Here is a 24,688-nt window from a genome sequence, read left to right on the forward strand (position 1 = left end):
GCTGTACTATTTTGCATTCTCAACAGCAATGAATGAGAAGTCCTCTTGTCCCATATCCCTGTCAGTATTTGATGTTCTTTATATTCTGGATTTTGGCTATGCTAATTGATATACAGTGGTATGACATCATTGATTTAATACACAATTCCCTAATAACATATGATGGCAATTATCTTTTGCTATGCTTACTTACCTCCTGTATATCTTTGGTGAGATGTCTGTTTAGGTCTATTTTGGTATCTATTTGATTCTATTTTAAAATCATGTTGTTTTCTCACTGTTGAATTTTGCTAATTCTCTGCTCATTTTGGATTAACAGGCCTTTATCAAATGTGTTCTTTGTAAATGTTTTCTTTCAATCCGGGCTTGTCTTCTCATTCTCTTGACATTATCTTCACAGAGAAGTTTTCAATTTTAGTGGACACCAGCTTAGCAATTTTTACTCTCGTGGATCATGTTGATGGTTTTATGTCTAAAATGTCATTACAATATCCAAGTCATCTAGATTTTCTCCTACATTATCTTCTGGGAGTTTTATAAGTTTATATTATCATTTACTTCTGTGGTTCATTTTGAGTTCATTTCTGTAAAAGGTTCAAGGTCTGTGTCTAGATTTTTTTTTAATGTACATACCCATGGGTTGGGAATGGGCTGCAGATAGTTCTAAAGGAAACAATGATTTAAATGTGGCTTTTATTTGGGACTTTTATATTATAGTATGGTTCTATTGTTAATTCATGTGGATGTATTGGTGCCTCCTTTATGCAAGGCTCTAGGTCAGCCCTGTGGGGTGGATAGATATGATTCCTTCCCACAGATTTTCTATGGATATTCATAAAAATTTGCATTTATTTACATCCTTCAATGTGAGGCACTATCCCATGTATTTAATTTAATTTAATTTAATTTTATTTTTTTAACTTTTATTTAATGAATATAAATTTCCAGTGTACAGCTTATGGATTACAATGGCTTCCCCCTCCCATAACTTCCCTCCCACCCACAACCCTCCCCTCTCCCGCTCCCTCTCCCCTTCCATTCACATCAAGATTCATTTTCAATTCTCTTTATATACAGAAGATAATTTAGTATAAAGATTTCAACAGTTTGCATCCACATAGAAACACAAAGTGAAACATACTGTTTGAGTACTAGTTATAGCATTAAATCAAAATGTACAGCACATTAAGGACAGAGATCCCACATGAGGAGCAAGTGCACAGTGACTCCTGTTGTTGACCCAACAAATTGACACTCTAGTTTATGGTGCCAGTAACCTCCCTAGGCTCTCGTCATGAGTTGCCAAGGCTATGGAAGCCTTCCAAGTTTGCCGACTCTGATCATATTTAGACAAGGTCATAAAAGACAGAGTGAGGATAGTAACCAATGATCCTAATAGTGGCATTTACCAGGTTTGAACAATTATACAGCATTAAGTGGGGAAGAGGACCATCAGTACACACAGGTTGGGAGTAGAGCCATTGGTGGTAGAGTAGAGGTTATGATTACAAAGGAATGAGGCCCAAGTGTGCTAGACAGGGTCTAGAACAAAGGACAGAGTCATTATTAGAGGAGCTAAGAAAGGTGCTGTCTAAGCTACAATTAAGTTTTCTGATTGAGAGGCAAATAGAACCTGATAGAAGGGGCTTGATAATAATCTGTTGGGCTTTAGGCCTTGTAAGTTAAGAGGCCCAGACCTATCTATCTCTTCACATGGGGTACATCCTAAGGGAGGTGTGAACCTCCTAGGGGAAGGCACTCTGTTGACTTTCATTACTTGGCTGGGCTGGGAGGAGAGCTGGCCAGGTAAAGGCAGGTGGCATCTCTAACAAGAAATTTACAGTTGCTGACCCTACTTGACCATCCCCTCAGCTGCAGTGGTCACTTTGGAAGTTGGGCTGAGTGAAGGGCTTTTCAGCTTAGAGCCAATAAGATCTGTGGCTCTGACCTGGGCATCCTTCGACTCCAGGGCAGGTCCATTTCCAGTGATCCAACTCTTGGCAGAGCTGCCAGGGCTCTTCACAAGCTGACTTCTGCTGAAGCCCAGGCTTACCACATTGAAAGCCACTGCAGTAGACTGGCCTGTTGGGTCTCCTTGAGGGCAGATCACTGTACAGATCAGCCATTAATAGGCCTGCCACCCATTGCTTCTGATGCCTAGCTTTCTTTTCCTCCTGGTTTGTGTTAAAGCAGACCAGAGGATGCAAGTCAAGGGAGTGCCGGTTTCCCATCTCTAATCTTCGGTGGCCTGAACTACAAGTCTATAGTCACAGGCATGTTCTGTAGTAGATTTTCTAAGGTAGACAATGCCCAAGAGGAAAATTATATTCTCACTTTAAAACTTTCTTTCCCTTTGGTCTGAAAGGGAGGTTTTTTCTACTTTATACTTCGCTGATGGTGAAGTGAATCTAGCTATGAGATTATTATTTAAGTTCTTATTTTGGCTATGCTATTACAGAAAAATGTTAGCCATCTCTTTTATAAGGTCTAAAGATTAAATTGTGCGTCCTACAGATTCCTTCATAATAGAATTAGTTTCCTACCTTGAAGAGAATAGAGAAATGAAAGAACAAGTTGGGCTTAGAATAGAGAAATGAGGGAGCAAGTCCTAGATCGCTTGCTGACAATAGCAATATTACATGAATACTTAACAAACCGTTTCAACCATTAGATAACAACTTAAGAAAACATTTACCAGAAGGTCCAATGCCTTCTATAAATTTTAAGAATCATGTATTTGCAAACACCTCTTAAATATCTAACATGGTGTAGTTTGTTTAGCCAGTAAACTTAAGCACAACCATCTAAAATGTTTTTAGTTTCTTTCTACCAACAAGTTTAAAACATGATACACAGATTCAGGTCACACAAATTAAAATGTATCTTTGATTGATTTTAGCAGCTTAAATTTATGGACAATCTTATCTATAAGCCATTTAAAATAAAACTCTTAATAAAATTTCCTATGTGGACATACAATATGTACACACATATAACATAGCATAATAGACCAAGATAGCAATTTTAATAATAGCTTTTAAAATCTTTAACTCTTTTTGTAGATTGCCAATTGATTTGAATTGCTTTTTGTTTTTAGATTACTTTAACACATTGCTTTAACAGAGCATCAGAGTTTAATTCTATGTCAAAGAGAAATTGAGCTTCCTGTGATCTTTTGCTGTGAGGTTTCCTTCCTTTACCTTCTTTCATATTGGTGACCATGTTTCTGTGTTTCTGTGTGTAACACATCTTTAAGCATCTTTTGCAGGGCAGGATGAGTGGCAACAAATTCTTTCAGTTTCTGTTTGCTATGAAAAGTTTTAATTTCACCTTCATTCACAAATGAGAGCTTTGCCGGATATAGTATTCTGGGCTGGCAGTTTTTCTCTCTCAGTACCTGGGCTATGTCTCGCCATTCCCTTCTAGCTTGTAGGGTTTCTGATGAGAAGTCTGCTGTGAGTCTAATTGGAGATCCTCTGAGAGTGATCTGACGTTTCTCTCTTGCACCTTTTAGAATCTTTTCTTTATGTTTCACTGTGGTGAGTTTGATTACAACATGTCGTGGTGAGGATCTCTTTTGGTCATGTTTATTAGGGGTTCTATAAGCTTCCTGTACTAAGATGCCTCTGTCCTTCTCCAAACCTGGGAAATTTTCTGCTAGTATCTCACTGAAAATGCCTTCTAATCCTTTCTTCCTCTCCATGCCTTCAGGAACTCCTAGAACCCGAATATTAGGTTTTTTAATAGTATCCTGTAGATTCCCGACAATATTTTTTAGATTTCTAATTTCTTCTTCTTTTCTTTGGTTTGCCTGTTTCCTTTCCTGTTCTCTGTCTTCTAAGTCTGATATTCTCTCTTCTGCTTCGCCCATTCTGTTTTTAAGGCTCTCTAATGTGTTTGCCATTTGATCTATTGAGTTCTTCATTTCATTGTGGTTTTTTGTCACTATCATAATTTCACGTTCTACTAGTTGTTTCATTTCATTTTGATTCCTCCTTAATAGTTCATTTTCATGAGAGAGATTTTCTATCTTGTCCAGTAAGGATTTCTGTAGTTCAAGAATTTGTTTTTGAGAACTTCTTAATGTTCTTATCAATTTTTTGAGATCTGCTTCTTGCATTTCTTCAATCTCCTCATCTTCATAATCTTGAATTGGGGTGTCTTTTTCATTTGGGGGCGTCATAGTGTCTTCCTTATTCTTGTTACCTCGGTTTTTGCGTTTGTTGTTTGGCATGTTGGAGATATTTGGTTTCTTCACTGTGGTGTTTTTTCTTGTTACACTATGGCTCTATATTAAGTGGACTGTCTGCTTTCGGTGGAGCCTTAGAGGCTTGAGATGAGTGTGGACTGAGAGCTGTGTTTGGTTCCTCAGGGTTGAGGGTGTTTCAAAGATGACACTCCCAGGTTAGGCATGGTAAATCTCTCTCTTTTTTTTTTTTTTTTTTGATTCAAAAGGGAAGTAATTCCGCACAGCTGAACGTAATTGGAGGTAGTTAGCAGGCGAATGATATACCCACAGGAGCCAGAGATTGGAAGCTCTTTCCCAAGGACCACACAGGGAATCTCTGCTGCCCTCGGTGTGGGCTCCAATTCTCCTGCAGTCTCCCACTGGGTTGCCAAGTTAGATGCTAATCTCCTGTTATTTCACCCCTCCCCCCAGAGTCAGGTTTTTCTGCTAGGCTCAGGGCTGGTGCAGACCTGAGGTCGCCCTGCTTATGACTTATGTCCAAAATGGCGCCTGCTCTTTGTCTTGCTCGCCTTCGAGGGGTGAGCAGAGAGAGAGAAACTTGTGTCCGTATCAGTCACTTTTTTTTTTTCCTCTCTCTCTTCTAGTTAGCCTGGTGAATTTTTCCCCACGGAGTATCAAGCCTCGTTCCCTCTAGTCTCCTCTTTCCACTTGCCCGCTGGTGTTTCGGGCTATTGAGGTTCGGCTCACCTCGCGTTCCAGCGCTGGTGTGTTGAGTCTGCCGCTGGTGTCCCGAACTTGGGCTCCCACGCTCTCCACGCAGGTCCACTGTGAATCACTAGTTCTGGAAGAGTTTCCGCTGCTGTTTCTTCCCCTACTCTTCCTTGACCCTACAGTATCTCCACTTTTATTAACCTGTGTGTCTTGCTGAACTATCAATGTGCTCCCTTCCTATTCCGCCATCTTGTCGTTCCCCATGTATTTAATTTTATATTTATGCAATCCTCACAACAATCTGGAAACTGGGGTGAGTAGCTCACTTTATAGGTAGGAAACTAAGCATCAATGAAGAAAAGTAGCTTGGTAAATTATGGATAAATAGAAAGGCATAGACTTGAGACTTAGAACTGGATATCTTGGATTATCTCTGGCTCTACCTTACTCACCTGAGAAGCTCTCAAAAATACTAGTACCTGGGACCCAGACGCTAGTACTCTGATTTCACTGGATTGGGGTGAGGCCTGAGCACTTAAGTACTGAAAGTTTAGAAAGTTCCCTGGTGACTCCCATAAAAGGCCAAGGCTGAGATTATTGATGATTAAAGTATGCTCAAGGCTAATTCCTGGACAGAAGATACAAAATTTGAAGAAGAAAAACAGTGAAGTATAAATCAGATTTTCATATCTGAAAATATACCTGTTGACAAATGATAAAGGCAAATTAGAAGGAAGGCTGGAGTCAGAAATGACAAAATTTCACTTTGAAATTATAGAAATCAATGTGTGAGCTTAAAAAGGTAATTTTTAATGACTGGGTGATTCTTTCTAGCAACACACATTGACTAACGTGAATAAAGACCAGCTTGTATTTTTCTAGGTCCAAACACTACAAAACACTAGTAAATTCTTTCCATTTCTTCTCATTTATTTCAGGAGAAATAAAAACTTACAGATGGAATGTCCCTAAAAGATCTGGCCCTGGGCCCTCTGATCCCAATTGTATTCCATGGGTTTACTATTCAACAGTAAACTTTGTGAAGGTAAAGGGGAGAGAACAACCAAAATGCTTAAAGTAATGTGGCTGTAAGTTGACTATGCACGTCGTCACAACTCGGGTTGGTATAAGTGAAGGGGTGCAATGGTTTATAGCATAGTGTTCCAAGTATGGCCCAGTGGCCAAATCCAGTCATGTTCACTCATTAACATTGTCTGTTGGGAGAGAAAATATGGCCCACTAAGTAAAAAAATCTTTACTATCTGGTGCTTTACAAAAAATAGTGTTTGCTGACTCTTCAGTTAAAGTCTGGGGGAATAAAGACAATATTTCAGTTACCATATTTAGAACTTGTAGATAATTTGAAACAGAAAAGGATATGGAAAAACATTAAAATAAGTGAAAGTATGTTAGAATGAAATGCATGGATGATTTTGCTTATGTGAGTTATTAATTTTAATGACATTACCAGAACTACCAGGGCACAAGAAAAGCAAACATACTTTAAACATAGTATCTGAAAGCATGAAACTAGTAGAATGATAAATAGGGTATATTATAATGGCAAAGATTCAATTCTATCTGAGCCAGATATGTGTATGTAAAACAACTATTGTATTTAATTACTTGTTGTAAACCAAAGTCCAAACTAAAGTCATATCTGATATAATATGTAAGCATTATCCATTATAAAAAAGTGAAATATTATCTTAACCTTTCTCTTGGTTATTAGATGGCTTGTATTAATGTCCTTGAGTTATACTGGACAGTGCTGGGGTTCTGGAGACATATATGCAAGATACTTGAAAAAAATAAACTTAAATATTAGAATTATGGGAAACATAGTTGTTTGTTCATTCATTCATGCATCCCAGTGAGTATTTGTTTAAGCATTTGTAATGTGCAAATAATCAAATACTATGAACGATGCAAATATTCTTGCCTTGGAGAAACTTACAGCTTTGTGAGGGAAAATAATACATGTCTACACTTATAACTAAAATACAGCTATGAACTTGCTGAGTTCTATAGGAGCAGGAGGCCATCTAGGGTGCCAAAGGAGGCTTTGGAAAGAGAGTCTTGGGAGAAAGAATATCATGAGCAAAGCTGAAGACAGGAAAGTATAAGGCACGTTGGAGAAGCTTGTAGAGTCTCATTTGTGTATCAGATAGGGTACAAAGGGAGCAACGGGAAACCTAAGCCAGAGAATCAAGGAACACACTGAGGGGCTTAAGGACTTGTTAAGGATTTGAAGTTTATTTTGTAGGCTGCAGAAAGTCTCTGATGACTTCTAGATATGGAGGTGTCGAGATTGATCAGACGGTGGTCAACAAGATGGGTGAGAGATGGAGTGAGTCTGACACCAGAGAGGACCTGAATTCTAGTCCAGAGTCAGGGAGTAGGAGCCTACAGTAGCATGGTGGATGGTGGCATGTGAATCAATTATTTAATGGCTTTTATAATTGTTTATTTTTCTTTCAGGATACATACAGTGGTTTGATGGGTCCTCTGATTACATGCCGAGAAGGAATATTGAATGAAAAGGGAAGAAGAAGTGATGTCGATTATGAGTTTGCACTCTTGTTTTTGGTGGTAAATGAGAATGAATCCTGGTATCTGGATGACAATATTAAGAAGTATCTCAACAAAGATCCACGAGATTTTAAGCGCAGTGATGATTTTGAGGAGAGCAACAAAATGCATGGTATATTAGGAGTTTAAAAAGACCATTGTTGAGAAAGAATCAGAGGAATTCCTATAACTGCAGGAAGCTTGCGGCCTCCTTTGAGCCTTTCTCCTTCCCGGGGGGGCACCCAAACTGAAGAAAATGTTCTAGAGCTTTCTTTCAGAGTGACCCAGCCTAGCCATTGGTTTGGTAGTAGCAAAGTCATTGAGGTTTTGGACCAACTCTTTAGTGGCATCTATCTCTGAATGCTGTAACTTCTAACCTCTAAGACCGTGAAATAATTCTTTAAAAATAAATCTTCACTCATTGGTGTATTTCTATAAGAATGCACCATAACTCTGTTTGATAACATTTGGTGGTATGGTTTAATTGTCTCTGGGACGTGAAACTTTGTCACCAAACTTCTGTTTCAATGTATCTACATTTTAAAATTCTTGGTCATTTCAGATAGTATAACTGGAGTAATGTGTTCAAATTGATATATCCATCCATTTTCACCAAGTTTTACTTTTGCCCAGAAGTATATAAAAATATAGACCTTGTCCAGGGTCACAAAGCTAGTTGTCAATAGAGATTCAAACAAAGTAGGCTGGCTTCTGATTCAGCCACTCTTTCACCTCTCAATTTTGTTGCCCTCTCCCAAAATTTCTCACTCTGCTCTCCTTGCCTAATGAATGCTACTCATTTGATTGTCTGTCATGATGCATAGGTTCATAAATAGTGGAGGAAAGTTCATAAATAGTGGAGACATCAGAATCACAGCATGGAAATCCAGTTTGCTTTGGTCATTGTTAGATCATGGGTTCAGTCCACCTGAAATTCTCCTTTTGGAGATTCAGCCATGCTTGAGCTAGTGAAATATTAAGAAAATACCTTCTAATTCATTCCATTTTGATTTCTATAATGTTGATTCTTTGTGCTGTAGGAGTTTAAAAAGACCATTGTTGAGATAGAATCAGAGGAATTCCTATAACTGCAGGAAGCTTACAGCCTCCTTCTTTGAGCCTTTCTCCTTCCGGGGGGCACCCAAACTGTAGAAAATTCTACTTATCCGTAGAATGGTATGGTTATGGCTATTCACCCATGAGCCTGGAAAGAGATTAGGTTGAATAGACAAACACTGCCACCCCAGATGTAGCTTTAAAAATCAGACTATAATGTCCCCTTTCTGGCTCTCTTTGCATAAAGATTTCATGGTAATATGAATTCTGGGTCTAGGATGTTAGGGACATTGGTAAACGTGAGTAAATTTGTTACCTGTTCATCAGGTAGATCAACATATTGATGATCTAAAGATCTTCTTGAACCACATCTAAAACCAAATTAAGTATGAGTATGTTTTTTCACTAACCAAAGACTATGTTCTTTTTTCCCTCTTAGCCATCAATGGGAAGATTTTTGGGAATCTCCATGGCCTCATAATGAATGAAGATACAATGACAAACTGGTACTTGTTAGGCATAGGAAGTGAAGTGGACATTCATACCATCCATTATCATGCCGAGAGCTTTCTCTTCAAGGTGAGTATAAGGACGACACTTTGGGAAGACTTTTTAAACTAACAGATCAACTGTATTTCCACTGGGAAATGAGATAGTTACTTGGCAATAATGTTTGTAAAGGACGGCGGTTTGTATTAGAGAACGGAGCACAGTAATGTGATTATACTCTTCTCCTGGTTGATATTTGTGATATGTATAGGTATATGTACATGTTATTGAATTCTAAGAACCTCTCTGAGTCACAGGTTAGAGTTTTCTCCTCAGTTACATGGTCATCACGCAGGCTGTAAATACTACATATGAAGGCACCCAGGGCACTCGTCCTTGTTCTTGCCCCTTACATATTTTCCTTTCCTTTTCTTTTTCCTTTCTGATTAGCAGACAGAAGAGCCCTATGCAGTAAAGCAGATATTTTGAGTTCTGACTCGCTCCCCAGACTCTAGCTTAACTTTTAGCCTTGCAAGCTGGCTGGCCCACGTGCAACTGACCTTCTGCTCTCTGGATTCAAGTTGTACTGTATGGGTGGTGCTGGCGGTATAGCACAAACACCTGTTTATAGAACAGATTGTCAGGCGCCACCGCAGACCTGCTGAATCAGAATCTATCAGTATAAAGTCCAATTAGGCTGCCATCTCAAATTCTCAGTGCCATTTACAAGGAAGTAGAATAGAAAACAATAACAATAATTAATCTGTGGAGGAAACCAGAATCTAGTTATACATTAACAAAGATTAATTTAATAAAATCTCTAAATCTTCTCCCCTTTGTATATTTCAACATCATTTAGGACAGCAAGAATTAGCCTATAATGGTTAGAGTTTCACATGTTAAATAGTTATGCAGCTTTTCGAAATTTTATTTTTTAACCCACATTTTAAAAACTCTGCTACTAAATAATAATTTATAAAATTCAGTTAAATTTATGAAATTATAAGTATATATAAACAAATATTTAGTACTCAAATAGTTTTTATTGCATTGGATTTACCCTACTTCCTGTGCTGTTCTGAAAAACACACACAGTGATGCAACCATCATCAAACTATAGAACACTTGCTTTGCCTCCCATCCCAAATTTTCCTTTGTTACTCTCTAGCATCAACTTCTTCCCTATGTTCGACATGGGGCAGCCACTGATCTGTCTTGTGTCTTTACCATTTTGCTCTTTCTGAAATGTCACATGGAAATCAGTTTGGAGACATTCAAATCAGGCTTGTTTCATTTAGGATAGGCATTTGAATCGCATTTATCTTGTTATCAGTGGTTTGTTGTATTTGTTGAGTAGTATTCCATTGTATGGATATAGTGTACTTTGTTCATCTGTTCTCCCACTGAGGAACATTTGTTTCCACTGTTGTTTATTACAAATTAAGTCATTGTAAACATTTGTGCACATGCTTTTGTGTGAATGTAAGACTTCATTTCTTTTGAGAAAATATTCTGGAGTTAGATGCTAAGCCATGTGACTTGTATGTTTAACTTTACAATGAACTGGGAAATGGTTTCCAAAGAGACAGTACCATTTTGCATTCCTAACAGAAATACGTGAGAGCTCCATTTCTTCCACATCTACGTTAGCACTTGATATTTTTAGTTTCTATTTCATTTTTTTCTTAGCCATTCTATTAAGCATGCAGTAATATCTCATTATTTTTTTCTTTACATTTTTCTACTAATTAATGATACTGTGCACCTTTTCATGTGTTCATTTATCATTTTCCCTGGATAAATCTTTAGAGACATATCCAAATTTTATTTACATTTTAAATTGAGCTGTTTTTTTTCCCTTAATGTAGGTTTGAGGGCTTTCTACTTTCTAGATAAAAATCCAATATCAGCTATGTAATTTGCAAATATTTACTCCCAGTTTATGGTTTACCTTTTCATCCTCTTAAATTTTTTTTTCAAATAGCAGAATTTTTACATTATTTATTAAGTCCAATTATTTTTTGTTTTAAAAAGATTTATTTATTATTTGGTTGAAATGTAGAGTGACAGAGTAAGTGAGAATGAGAAAGAGACAGAGACAGAGACAGAGAAAGAAATACAGATTTTCCTTTCACTGATCACTTCCCAAATAGCTGCAATAGCCAGGTCTTGGCCAGACCAAAACCAGGAGTCACAAACTCCATCCGGGTCTCAGACATGGGTAGCAGAGGCCAAGTTCTTGAGTCATTAGCTGATGCCTTCCCAAGTGCATTAGCAGGAAGCCGGATTAGAAATGGAGCAGCTGGGACCTGAATCAGCACTTGGATATAGGATGCAGGATTGTAAGCAGTGGCTTAATGTGCACCACGATGGCAGACTCCATCATTTTTATATTATACAGATCATGCTTTTGGTGTTCTACATGTAAAAAATTTTCATCTAACTCTTCTCTTTTTATTTAGGAAGTTTTACCATTTTAGGTTTGCATTATGGCTGTGATCCATTTGAAGTTAATTTTCATGTATGGATTGTGATTCATTATTTTGCCTATGGGTGTCTGTATATTCCATCACTACTTATTGAAAAAGCTTTTTTCCCTGATTGATTACTTTTGTACTTTTGTCAAAGTAATGTTAACATAATGTTGACATACTATGTCTATTGATTCTTTATTCTGTTACATGAACTTTGTCCCTTCTTGAATGCCATGCCTTGATAACTTTAGTGTTAGAGTCTTTTTTTTTTTTTTTTTTTTGACAGGCAGAGTTAGACAGTGAGAGAGAGAGACAGGGAGAAAGGTCTTCCTTTTTCTGTTAGTTCACCCCCCAAGTGGCTGCTATGGCTGGTGCGTTGCGGCCAGTGTGCTGTGCCAATCCAAAGCCAATCCAAAGCCAGGAGCCAGGTGCTTCCTCCTGGTCTCCCATGTGGGTGCAGGACCCAAGGACCTGGGCCATCCTCCACAGCAGAGAGCTGGACTGGAAGAGGAGCAACCGGGACAGAATCCGGCACCCCAACCGGGACTAGAACCTGGTGTGCCGGAGCTGCAGGCAGAGGATTAGCCTAGTGAGCCGTGGCACCAGCCCAGAGTAAGTCTTGAAATACAGTGGTGGATGTTTCAGGTTTTCTAAATCTTTTCCTGCCATATAAATTTTAGAAATAGCTTTTAATTTCAATTAAAAATTCTAATGTGATTTTGATTGGAATTGCATTGAATCCATATAAGGATTTTGGAGAATTTATATCTTAAAAAAATATTGATACTGGGGCCAGCACTGTGGCACAGTGGGTTAAAGCCCTGGCCTGAAGCCCCGGCATCCCGTATAGGTGCCATTTCTAGTCCTGGCTGATGGTCTTCCGATCCTGCTCTCTGCTATTGCATGGCCACAAAGGCTGGAGCTGCACCAATCCAAAGCCAGGAGCCAGGAGCTTCTTCTGGGTCTCCCACGTGGGTACAGGGGCCCAAGGACTTGGGCCATCTTCCACTGCTTTCCCAGGCCTTAGATAGCTGGATGGGAAGTGGAGCATCTGGGTCTCGAACTGGTGTCCATATGGGATGCCAGCACTTCAGGCCAGGGTATTAACTGCTGCGCCACAATGCCGGCCCCTATAAGTTTCATAGTTTGAAAATATTTTCACCCATTCTGTTGGTTGCCTCTTCACTTGCTGAGTGTTTCTTTTGCCATGCAAAAGCTTCTCATCTTGGTGTAATCTCATTTGTTAATTTTGGCTTTGATTGCCTGTGCCTCTGGGGTGTTTTAAATCAAGTCTTTGCGTATGCCAATGTCTTGTAGAGTTTCACCAATGTTCTCAAGTAATTTGATGGTATTGGGTTGTAGATTTAGATCCATGTTCCATTTTTAGTATATTTAAGTGTAAGTGTAAGGTAGGGGTCTTTTTTCATCCTTCTGCACATGGTGATCCAGTTTTCCAAGCACTATTGCTTGAAGTGAGTGTCCTTGCTCCAGGGGTGATTTTTAGCTCCTTTGTCAAAGATAACTTGGTTCTAGATGTTAGGCTGATTTCTGCAATTTCCATTCTGTTCCATTGGTATATCCACCTATTTTTGTACCAGTACCAGGCTGTTTTGATTATAACTGCCTTGTATTATGTCTTGAAATCTGGTATTGTGATGCCTCGAGCTTTGCTTTTGTTGTATAAGGATGCTTTAACTATTTGGGTCTCTCAAATTCCATATGAATTTTAGCCTCGGTTTTCTAGATCTGAGAAGAATACCATTAGTATTTTGATTGGGATCACATTGAATCTGTGAATTGCTTTTTTGTAGTATGGACATTTTGATGATATTAATTCTTCCAATCCATGAACATGGAAGATATTTCCATTTTTTTTGTATCTTCTTCTATTTCTTTCTTTAATGTTATATAATTTTCATTGTAGAGATCTTTGATCTCCTTGGTTACATTAATTCCAAGGTATTTAAATGTTTTTGTAGCTATTGTGAATGGGGTTGATCTTGGAAATTCTTTTTCAGCCATGGCATTGTTTGTGTATACAAAGGCTATTGATTCTCTTTTGTGTTAATTTTATATCCTGCCTCTTTCCCAAACTCTTCTATGAGTTCCAATAGTCTCTTAGTGGAGTCTTTTGGTTCCTCTCTATATAGAATTATGTCATCTGCAAATGGGGATTGTTTTATTTCCTCCTTCCCAATTTGTATCCCTTTGAGTTCTTTATCTTGCCTAATGGCTCTGGCTAAAACTTCCAGGGCTATATTTAATAACAATGGTGAGAGTGGGTGGCCTTTTCTGGGTCTGGATCTTAGTGGGAATGCTTCCAACTTTTTCCTATTAAATAGGATGCTAGCTGTTGGCTTGTCATAAATTGCCTTGATTGTGTTGAGGAATGTTCCTTCTATACCCAGTTTGTTTAAGGTCTTCATCAGCAAAGGATGAAGCATTTATCAAATGCTTTATCTACATCTATTGAGATAATCATATAACTTCTGTTCCTCAGTTTTTTTCATGTGATGTATCACATTATTGATTTGCAAATGTTGAGCCATCCCTGCATCCCAAGGATAAATCCCACTTGGTGTGGGGGAATGAAATTTCTGATGTGTTGTTGGATTCGATTAGCTAGTGTTTTATTGAGGATTTTTTAATCTGTGTTCATTAGGGATATTGGTCTGTAGTTCTCTTTCTCTGTTGTATCTTTTTCTGGTTTAGGAATTGAAGGGATGCTGGCTTCATAGAATGTGTTTGGGAGGATTACCTCCCTTTCAATTGTTTTGAATAACTTGAGGAAAATTGGAGTTAGTTCTTTGAATGTCTGGTAGAATTCAGCAGTGAAGCCATTTGGTCCTGGGCTATTCTTTGTTGGGAGGGTCATTATAACTGATATAATCTCTGCCTTGGTTATTGGTCTATTAGGTTTTCTATGTCTTCATGACTCACTTTTGATAGATTTTATGTGACCAGGAATCTATCCATGTTTTCTTGATTTTCCAGTTTGTTAGCATATATCTTTTTGTAGTAATTACTGATGATTCTTTTTATTTATGTGGTATCTGTTGTTATATTTCCCTTTTCATCTCTGATTTTATTGATTTGGGCCTTCTCCCTCTTTTTTGTTTGTTTGGGCCAATGCTATATCTAGCATTTTTTTTAAAAAAATAGCTTTTAATTTCACTGATCTTTTACATTTTTAAATTTTTTTTATTTTAATCTAATTTTTAAATTTTTTTTAATTTAGTAAATATAAATTTCCAAAGTACAGTTTATGGATTACAATGGCTTCCCCCCCCCCATAATTTCCCTCCCTCTCATACCCCTCCCATCTCCCGCTCCCTCTCCCATTCCATTCACATCAAGATTCATTTTCAATTCCCTTCAGAGAAAGGTACCTCCTTCTTTGATGGCCCCATTCTTTCCACTGGGATCTCACTTGCAGAGATCTTTCATTTAGGTCTTCTTTTTTTTTTTCCAGAGTGTCTTGGCTTTCCATGCCTAAAATACTCTCATGGGCTCTTCAGCCAGATCCGAATGCCTTAAGGGCTGATTCTGAGGCCAGAGTGCTGTTTAGGACATCTGCCATTCTATGAGTCTGCTGTGTATCCCACTTTCCATGATGGGTTGTTCTCTCCCTTTTTGATTCTATCAGTTAGTATTAGCAGACACTAGTCTTGTTTGTGTGATCCCTTTGACTCTTAGACCTATCAGAGTCATCAATTGTGAACTTAAATTGATCACTTGGACTTGAGATGGCATTGGTACATGCCACCTTGAAGGGATTGTATTGGAATCCCCTGGCACGTTTCTAACTCCACCGTTTGGGGCAAGTCTGATTAATTATTTCTTTCCTCTTATTAATTTTGTGTTTGGTTTATTGTTGTTTTCCTAGGTCCTTGAGATGCATTGATAGCCCACATATTTGTTGTCTTTCTAATTTATTGATGTAGGCATCAATTGAGATAAACTTCCTTCTTAACACTGCTTTTGCTGTATCCCCTATGTTTTGATAAGTTGCAATGTCATCTTCATTCCATGGACTTCCATGCACTGAAAAAATAATGTGTTTTCTGCAACTATGAAATGAGATATCAGTTAGGTCCATTTGGTTCTCCATAGTGTCGATTATCTCTGTTGTTTCTTTGTAGATGTTCTATCTAGTTGATCTATCCATTGCTGAAAGTGGGGTGTTGAAGTGCTTCATTGTTATTGTATTGGACTCTATGTCCCCCTTTAGATACATTAACGTTTCTTTTAAATAGCCATGTGCCCTGGCATTGGGTGCATATATATTTATTATAGTTTTATCTTCCTGTTGAATTGATCCCTTAGTCATTACATAATGCCCTTCTTTGTCTCTTTCAACAGTTTTTTTGATAAATTCTATTTGCTTGATTTTAGGATGGCTAGACCTGCTCATTTCTGCTTTCTGTTAGCATGGGATATCTTTTTCCATCATTTCACTTTCAGTCTGCTTGTATCTTTGTTATAGATGGGTCTTGTTTTTCTAATCCATCCAGCCATCCTGTATCTTTTATTTGGATAATTTAGGTCATTTACATTCACAGTTACTATTGGTAAGTAATGACTTTGCCCTTTTATTTTTCCATTAATATTCCTATTGTCTGCTTTGGATTTCCTTTGTACTTTGACTAGGAGATGTTTCTGCCTTCACATTCTTTCATAATGATGACTATCTTTCTGTGTTTCTGTGTGTAGCACATCCTTAAACATCTTTTGTAAGGCTGGATGAGTGGTGACAAATTCTTTCAATTTCTGTTTGTTATAGACGGTCTTTATTTCACCTTCATTCATCAATGAGAGCTTTTCAGGGTATAATATTCTGGGTTGACAGATTTTTTCTCTTATGCCTTGGACTATGTCTCCCTATTCTCTCCTAGACTGTGGGGTTTCTGATGAGAAGTCAGTTGTGAGTCTAATTGGAGATCTCTGAAATTAATATGGCATTTTTCTCATGCATGGTTTAGAATCTTTTCTTTATGTTTCAGCTTTGAAAGTTTAACTACAGTTTTGGTGAAGATTTTTTTCTGTTCTTATGTATAAGAAGTTCTATCTACCTCATGTACTTGAATGTCCCTTCCTTTGTCTAAATTAGGGAAGTTTTCTGTAATTATCTCACTGAATAGGCCTTTTAATCCATTCATTCTTTCCACACCTTCAAGAACTCCTAAGATCAGTATGTTGGGTTGTTTGATAGTATCCCATAAATCTCCAACACTGTTTTTAATTTTTCTAATTTCTTCTTTTTTTGGTCTGACTGAAAAACTTCTAAAGATTTGTATTCTATCTTGGATATTCTTTCTTCTGCCTCATCAAGTCTGTTAAGGCTTTGCACAATATTTTTATTTGACACATTGAATTTTTCATTTCTAATATTTCATTTTAATTTCTTTTTAAAATCTCAATTTCATGGGAAAATTTTTCATCCATGTCATGTAGGGATTTCTTTTCCTCATGAATTTGCTTCTGAGTAATCAGATGATTACTTTTTTGAATTCTGTTGCAGGCATTTCATCAATTTCTTCATCTTCACATTCTAATATTTTTTTATTATTATTATTTTTTTTTGACAGGCAGAGTGGACAGTGAGAGAGAGAGACAGAGAGAAAGGTCTTCCTTTTGCCGTTGGTTCACCCTCCAATGGCCGCCGCAGTAGGTGCGCTGCGGCCTGCGCACCGCGCTGATCCGATGGCAGGAGCCAGGTGCTTCTCCTGGTCTCCCATGGGGTGCAGGGCCCAAGGACTTAGGCCATCCTCCACTGCTCTCCCTGGCCACAGCAGAGAGGTGGCCTGGAAGAGGGGCAACCGGGACAGGATCGGTGCCCCGACCGGGACTAGAACCCGGTGTGCCGGCGCCGCAAGGCGGAGGATTAGCCTAGTGAGCCGCGGCGCCGGCTTCACATTCTAATATTAAAGTGTTGTGTTTCTTTGGGGACATCATGTTGTCTTCCTTATTCTTGTTTCTTGGATTTCTATGTTTATTTTTAGGCATTTGTGGAAATACTTGTTGGGTTTTTTTCCTCTGATGGCTTTTATCTTTGAACTGTGCCTCTGTGGCTTAGTGGAATGTTTGCTTTTTCATTGAATACCCAGAGGTGTGTGCTGGGTGTGGCCAGTGAGTTCTGGTGAGTGCTTCAGGGTGGGGTGAATATTCAGGGTGACTCCCAAGTTGGATGAGGTAGAACTCCTGTTGTTAGCAGAAAGGTGGGTATGATCACCTCTGTTGGCATAATCACTCCCTCACCTCCTCTATTCCAAGTTGATCAATGCCCAAGTGTGAGCCCACCATGGATGCAATACTTACCCATGCTGCCGCATGAGCTGCACAAAGAATCTCTGAACAAAGGATCCCAATTCATTGACCCATCCCAGGCAATCAGGGAGCTCTGAGTATATGGAGCTGCACATAGTGATTGCCCAGAGAACCAGCTGTACCCTGAGCCATCTCATGGAGTCACAGAGTCCATACAGTCTCAGCATATAAGGCTCCAACAGTACAGGGTGCAGAGGCTCTGCTAAGTGCTACAATCATGTTCTGTCCACAGACAGGCAGAGGCATTCCCAGAGACAGCTTTCTGAGGGTGTTCTGCCTAGGTGGTTTGAGCCCTGGAGCCTGTGATATGTTGAGAGGCTGGGGGCACTTCATAGTTGTATGTGGGTACCCAACCCCATGTCAGTTCTCCAAGTCTCAAAGTCATTGGGGAACATGGATTTTTTCCTCTGGTAAAATCTCTGGATCACACGCATGTGCATGAGCCACTGGCTGTAGCCCCTACTCATATCACAATGGCTGCTTCTCCCCACCCGTTGCCAGATACATGCACTTGAGCTACCATTGCCACTACTGGTGTCAAGGTGATGTCTTTCCCTTGCCAGTTGCTAGATGTGCACATAAGAGCTGCCACAGTGGCTACTGATGTCCAAAATGATGCCTGCCTCTCTCATCCGGTTGCCAGTTACCATCGTTGGGGGGATATTGAGAGAGAAACCTGCCTTTTTAATTTCTGCTGTGTTTGTGGGTACTCTGGTCCCTTAAGGCTCCAGGCTGGTTTCAGACACAGTGTAGTCTGCCAGGCTCTCCCTCCAGCTATATCACCAGTGGCATGGGCTGCTGCAGTCTAATCATCTCGCCTCTCTTTCCAAAGCTGGTGCTTTCTCTGGCTCTTGCTTCTGGGGTCATGTGTTGTGTCCATGCTCATTGCTGCATATCTGTACCTTCCTCACATATCCAGGGTGTTATTCTTCCTTCCATAGGATTTCCACTGTAGTTTTTTCTCTAACTCTCCCTGAGAATGTACTTCATCCACTTTTTTTTTAAACTCTCTTCCCCTAGCCTAGAACTGTACACTCTTTCCCTATGCTGCCATCTTGGAATCCTCAACAATTGTTAAGTTCTATGAATGATTTGTCCAATATTTGTTCAGTATTTCTTTATTATCCTTTTTAATGTCTGTAAGGTCTCAGTGATGTCTTCTCTTTTATTCCAGGTATTTTAATTCGTGTCTTCCTTTCTTTTCTTTTCTTACAATCTATCTAGAGATTTTTTTAGTTTTCTATTGGTGCACGGCATATTAAAACAGTAGACTAAACCAACTAAACAAACAACTATTTATATCTCACAGTTTCTCTGCGTCAGGAATCTGAGAGTAATTTAGCTACTTAATTCTGATTCAGCATCTGTCATAAAGCTGTTATCAATTTGTTAGCTGGGGCTGCAGTTATCAAAGGTTTGGAGCTGAAGGAGTCACCTCCAAGCTCACTAAAATGAGTGCTAACTGGAAGCTTCAGTTAGTTCCTCAACAGGTAAGTATGGCATAGGTACTTGATTCCCCAAGAGTAAGTGATCCAGGAGAAGGGTATGAGAGAGGATGTTTAAGACAGAAGTTATGGTGTGCCTACTCTTGGAAGATTAACACCATCACTTGGGCCATATGCTACTACTCATGCAGATAAACTTTCATCCAGTGTAGGAGGGGACTACAAAGGCTTTGAAAACCAGGAGATAGGGATCACTTTGGGGAATCATGCAAGCTGGCTACTACAAAGCTTCTTTGATTTCTCTATATTGTGTGTCTCATCTTGATTTTATTAGTTTCTGCTCTGTATTATTTTCTTCCTTTTGTTTACTGTGCATTTGTGTTTTTCCTCTTTGTTTCCTTTTTGCTATTTTGAGCAAAGAAAGCCATGAGCTACGTTGTGTAATTTTTGCAGATAGAAAACTCTTACCGAGAAGACGTGTATGATCTCTTTCCTGGGACCTTCCAAACCATCGAACTGTTTGCAGATCACCCGGGGACATGGCTGCTGCATTGTCATGTGTCTGATCACATCCATGCTGGCATGGAGACAACCTACACGGTTCTCCGAAACATAGGTACTGTTGTCTGTCAGTGATGCCAGATGATGGCACCAGGCTTCCTGTAGACCCTGAAAACAGGAGGCGTAAGAAAAACCCAGATACAGACCCCAAGGAACTCACAGTCAAGTAAGAGAAACAGATGTGTAAACATGTAACCATGACAGAGTATGATAATGTGCTTTAACAGAGTGCAGGGTGAAGGAGGCAGTGGCAGTAATAGGAGGGAATAACCAAGAGTTCAGGGATGTGAGCCAAAGTAACAGAGGCTGTGATACTCACGATGGATCTGAATGGATGAGCAGAAGCTGCAAAGGTGGATGGGGTAAGAAAGCAGGTGCACTAGTGTGAAGCTAAGTGAGACTCCAAGAAAGACTGGTAGATACTAGTGGGTTAAAGTGCTCACTGGTGAAATGAAAAGACTCATATCATGAAAAGAAAATCCCTCTGTAGTTCACAGAACAACCAATCTGTGTTCTTTGTTCAGATAACAGGATTCCTTACTCCACCAAGTCTCCGTCTGGAGGAGCACCGTATCCGGCGACAGTGTCCCCCAACGGTAATGATGCCCTCTCTTGCACCCTGCGTGTGAACGCATCATGTTTGACTCCTCAGTGAAAGGCAGGTACCTGACATCTCACTCTACTTTTCCACAGAACCACCTGGCAAGGGGATGCTGTATTTCTTCGGCAGGAATCTGGGTCCAAGAGGAGCCAAGGCAGCCTTGGTTATCCTTTTCATCATAGGACTCCTCCTCCTGACGGCCACTGTGATTCTTTCTCTTCGACTCCGCTCCGTGAGGAGGCAGATGGCATACCAGGAAGTCCAGTCCTGTGCGCTCCCCACGGATGCTCTGTGAACCATCTGGCCTTCCTAGGCAGGGAGCGGGGAGGTCCGACAGCTGGATAGAAGCCAGCAAGGGAAACAACCACGGCCTCATTCACCAAGGAAGGTTGACACCGAATCTTGGATTGGGCTTCGGATCCTCTGGAACATCACTCAAAGCAATTTGCTTTTATTTATTTATTTATTTATAGATGGGCTGTGAATAATCCTCACGTGTAAAATACCACAACAGAAGAATGTGTGGAACTGACTGGGAAAAGCCAATGCTTAGTCTGTTTTCTGAACAAATTTGTTCAAGTAGGAGACCTTCTGAAAGATATCTTTATATTCCATCTTTTATAATTCTTAGGAACAGTGCTTCCTTAATTAACCATCACAATCTCTAAATGGAAAACTTCTAGAAAGAGTTTTAGTGCTTCAGCATCTCACTGGAATGGCACTGATTGTTCAACTCTGTCAAGTGAGGTGCTTCCCTTAGTTGATTCAGGGAAGCATAACTTTCTGAGGACTTCATGTATGTTTCTTAAGACAGATTCTACTGACAGAATTGAACCAAATGAAGCTTTTGGAGGCTTTATAACTAGCTCTCCTGGCCTGTCCTCCTTTGATATAAATAACCTGTGCACTGTTAGTCACAAAAGGTATCATAAGCTTAAAAAAATCAAATTGATGTTGTTTTTATGAAAACCTGCAGAAATACTTGAATGTTTACAACTCTCTTCATGTTATATGTTTTCACAATATGTTTCCATGGCAAGGTTTGTGTTTTTCAAAGTCAACCAGAGAACCTCTATTTCCATTTCAGACTGTGGGAGGGCTGGAATCTGTGAGCAAGAGTCAGATGGCCCCTCAGGCAGGTGAGTGAGAACTCTCACTAAGGGAGGGAAACTCTGCAGGAAGCAAGTCTGAGCTTGTATCTTCAGTCTGATTTCTGTTCACAGGGGCACCCTTTCCAAGTCTCCATTCTTTGACACAACACTAACCTAATCAGTGAGAAGCCCCAGGAGGAATTCATCAGTGCAGCTGACCGAGTGGGAGGAGAGGGGATCTCTCAAAACCCTAGATTCCACGCCTCTTAAAGACAGCCCACTGGGTGAAGAGAAAATAAGGAAAAGCAAAGGCTAGAATAAGGGAGTCTCACTGGTTCTTCTTGAACCATTAAAGCAGCTTTGAAGATAAGCATTATAATTCCCAAGGAAGAAATGCAAAAATAAAATACTGAACAATAGAATTCAGTCCTTTACAAGGCATTCCGCACTCTCTGTAGGCAAGCCTAGACTTTAGATGTAAGATGGATGAAAGCAACATTGTTTATTACTAGCCAGAAGAAATTGCCATTAGCTCAGGTCAAGATGCCCTGGGGAGCTGATGTCAGATGAGTGATATTAGTGCACCTGCCTTAGCAATGGTCATTTGAATGTCCAGGTGAATGAGTAGGACCCGTAAGTACTCTGGTGGAGGGACCTTTCATACTTTCTTTATCTTGGTGAGGGGAACCAGGTAATTTAATAGAAGCTCTTCTGTTAGGTAGAACAGGATGCAGATACTAACAGTTTTGTTCATGGTTTGCTTGAATGTCATATCAAACAGGATATTCAAAAGATTTCGAATCTCAGGCTGTTAACCACTGACAATGTGATTTTGTAGTCCACCCTCTACAGTTTTCATACATGTGTAGGCTGTGTAATTACATAATAATAATTATGGTAAATGCCTTATTTATTACTCATCTTTAATAAGACAACATGTTTGGTTATAAGTTTTTTCTCTTTCAGTTTTTTTTAAATGAAAACAAAAGCACAAAGTAGTTAGCACCATTTCTCTTTTTAATAAAGTTTCACATATTATCAGATGGCTATTTCATTTTTTTCATTCAAAATTACTTCTCACTAACCTTGTGGAGGAGTTATAGGAGGTTATCTTTTAGACACAAATATTCAGCCACTATGACTATGCCACTCACACTTTCTAGGGGAGATGAAGTAAAATACTCTATCTCCACAAATGATGTGACTCCTCAAATGTTATTTCCTTGAACATTGCACAGTCCTTCATTTTCAGCATATCTTATGGGGAATTCAACCCTAGCCTAATTTACACACACCTTCTCCTCTGCTTCTCCCAGATGAGCCAGGTTCTCCATTTGGCTTTGGACCTCACCCTTCCTGCTTTTTCAAATACTTTATTCTCTCAGTTATCACTTTCCCTCTCCTGTATCATTTCATAAAACCATCAGTGATGTCCGCCATTAAAAACAGAAAGTGATGGGCTTTCTTTCCTAAAGATTTATTTATTTATCTGAGAAGAAGAATTACAGACAGAGTGACAGAGATCTTCCATCTGCTGGTTTACTTCTCAAATGGCTGCAAGGGGCAGGGCTGGCCAGACAGAAGCCAAGAACCAAGAGCTTCTTTTGGATCTCCCATGTGGCTGCAGAGGCCCAAGTATTCGGACCATCTTCCACTGCTTTCCCAGGCTACTGGAAAGGGCAGCCGGGACATGAACTGCTGCCCATTTGGGATATGGTGCCACTGGCAGAGGCTTAACCTACTATGCCACAGTGCCAGTCCCTGGGCTGTCTTTCTTACTGTACCACCTCCTCCAACCCAGTGTCTCCATTCCCTTGATTGCAGAAAGTAAAGAGCTGTCCACTTGCTGCCTGTACCACCTCAGGCCATGCATTTCTCAGTACTCCAATGGCTTTCGATTCAATGTGTCCAACCCTTGCGTCCTGATTTGCTGTTGTCAAGATGACCAACCAGGATGACATTTCCAGTGTTTCTCACCACCTCCATCTTTACCTTACTCAGCCTCAGTATCCATGGACAGCTCCTTCTATCCTGACTCCCCTGGCTCTGCATCATGGCTCCCTGGCAACCTTCCCTCTTTCTCAACTGCTATTCCTTTACCGTCTCTTTTGCTAGCTCCTCTTCTATGTCTGGAAAATGTCAGTATGCCTCAGAACTTGAAACTGGGCCCCTTTCCCCCTTTTACCTTTTGTGGCAGACTGTATAATGTTCTCAAACATTTGATACCCCAGGCTTGAACTTGTGAATGTTGTATGACAAAAGGGACTTTGCAGTTATAATTAAGGATCTGGAGATGAGAAGTTTGGCCCTAAAAGGAATCCACAGTGATTCTGTAGAAGAGCTGCAGAGGGAGATTTGACTACAGAAGATGAAGAAGGCAACGGAACAGCTGAAGCAAGATGCCATGCTTCTGGCTTTTGGGATCCAAGAAGGGACCACATGGAATGCAGCTCTAGAAACTGGAAAGGGCAAGAGGATGTATTCTCCTCTAGAGCCTCCAGAGGAAGTTTGGCCCTGCCAATTGCTTGAAACTGATTTCTGTTTTCAAACTGTGGGAGTTAATGAGTGCCACCAATTCTGTGGTAATTTGTTACATTCCTCTCTGGACTTCACTCCATCTGTCTTCCAGACCTGAAAGCCAGCTAGTAAATTAAAAGTGTGCTTCTTTAACCCAGACTCTGGGCTGCAGACTCACAGATCCTGCTCCAGCAGGGTCACTGCTCCAGTCTCCTTTCCACTGTCACCGTCTCCAAACTGTCCACACAGAGTTACAGTGTTCTTCCAAATCTGATGGCATCACTTCCTCAGTTAATAAAGTCTCTGGGGGCCGGCACTGTGGCGCAGCGGGTTAAAGCCCTGGCCTGAAGCGCCGGCATCCTTTATGGGCGCTGGTTCTAGTCCTGGCTGCTCCTCTTCTGATCCAGCTCTCTGCTGTGGCCTGAGAAGGCAGTAGAAGATGGTCCAAGTCCTTCGTCCCCTGCACCGTTGTGGGAGACCCAGAGGAAGCTCCTGGCTCCTGGCTTTGGATTGGCGCAGCTCCAGCCATTGTGGCCATCTGGGGAGTGAACCAGCGGATGGAAGACCTCTGTCTCTGTCTCTACCTCTCTCTGTAACTCTGTCTTTCAAATAAATAAAATAAATCTTTAAAAAAATAAAGTTTCTTGCCGGCGCCG

The 24,688-nt window shown here is 40.0% G+C and overlaps 1 protein-coding gene across 1 annotated transcript in view; it reads left to right on the top strand.

Annotated features, from left to right (window-relative positions):
- The window catches only part of HEPHL1 (hephaestin like 1), an 84,515-nt gene extending 63,796 nt beyond the window's left edge, over window positions 1-20,719 (top strand). The window contains exons 15-20 of the mRNA XM_062198310.1: window positions 5,839-5,945; window positions 7,382-7,604; window positions 8,967-9,106; window positions 19,716-19,878; window positions 20,348-20,419; window positions 20,517-20,719. Coding sequence (XP_062054294.1) covers window positions 5,839-5,945; window positions 7,382-7,604; window positions 8,967-9,106; window positions 19,716-19,878; window positions 20,348-20,419; window positions 20,517-20,719 — 908 coding nt within the window. The remainder of the gene's footprint in view (window positions 1-5,838; window positions 5,946-7,381; window positions 7,605-8,966; window positions 9,107-19,715; window positions 19,879-20,347; window positions 20,420-20,516) is intronic.
- Window positions 20,720-24,688: the final 3,969 nt, after the last annotated feature.

This window comes from Lepus europaeus, chromosome 7 (genome assembly GCF_033115175.1).
Source record: "Lepus europaeus isolate LE1 chromosome 7, mLepTim1.pri, whole genome shotgun sequence".
In the NCBI taxonomy this organism is placed as follows: domain Eukaryota; kingdom Metazoa; phylum Chordata; class Mammalia; order Lagomorpha; family Leporidae; genus Lepus; species Lepus europaeus.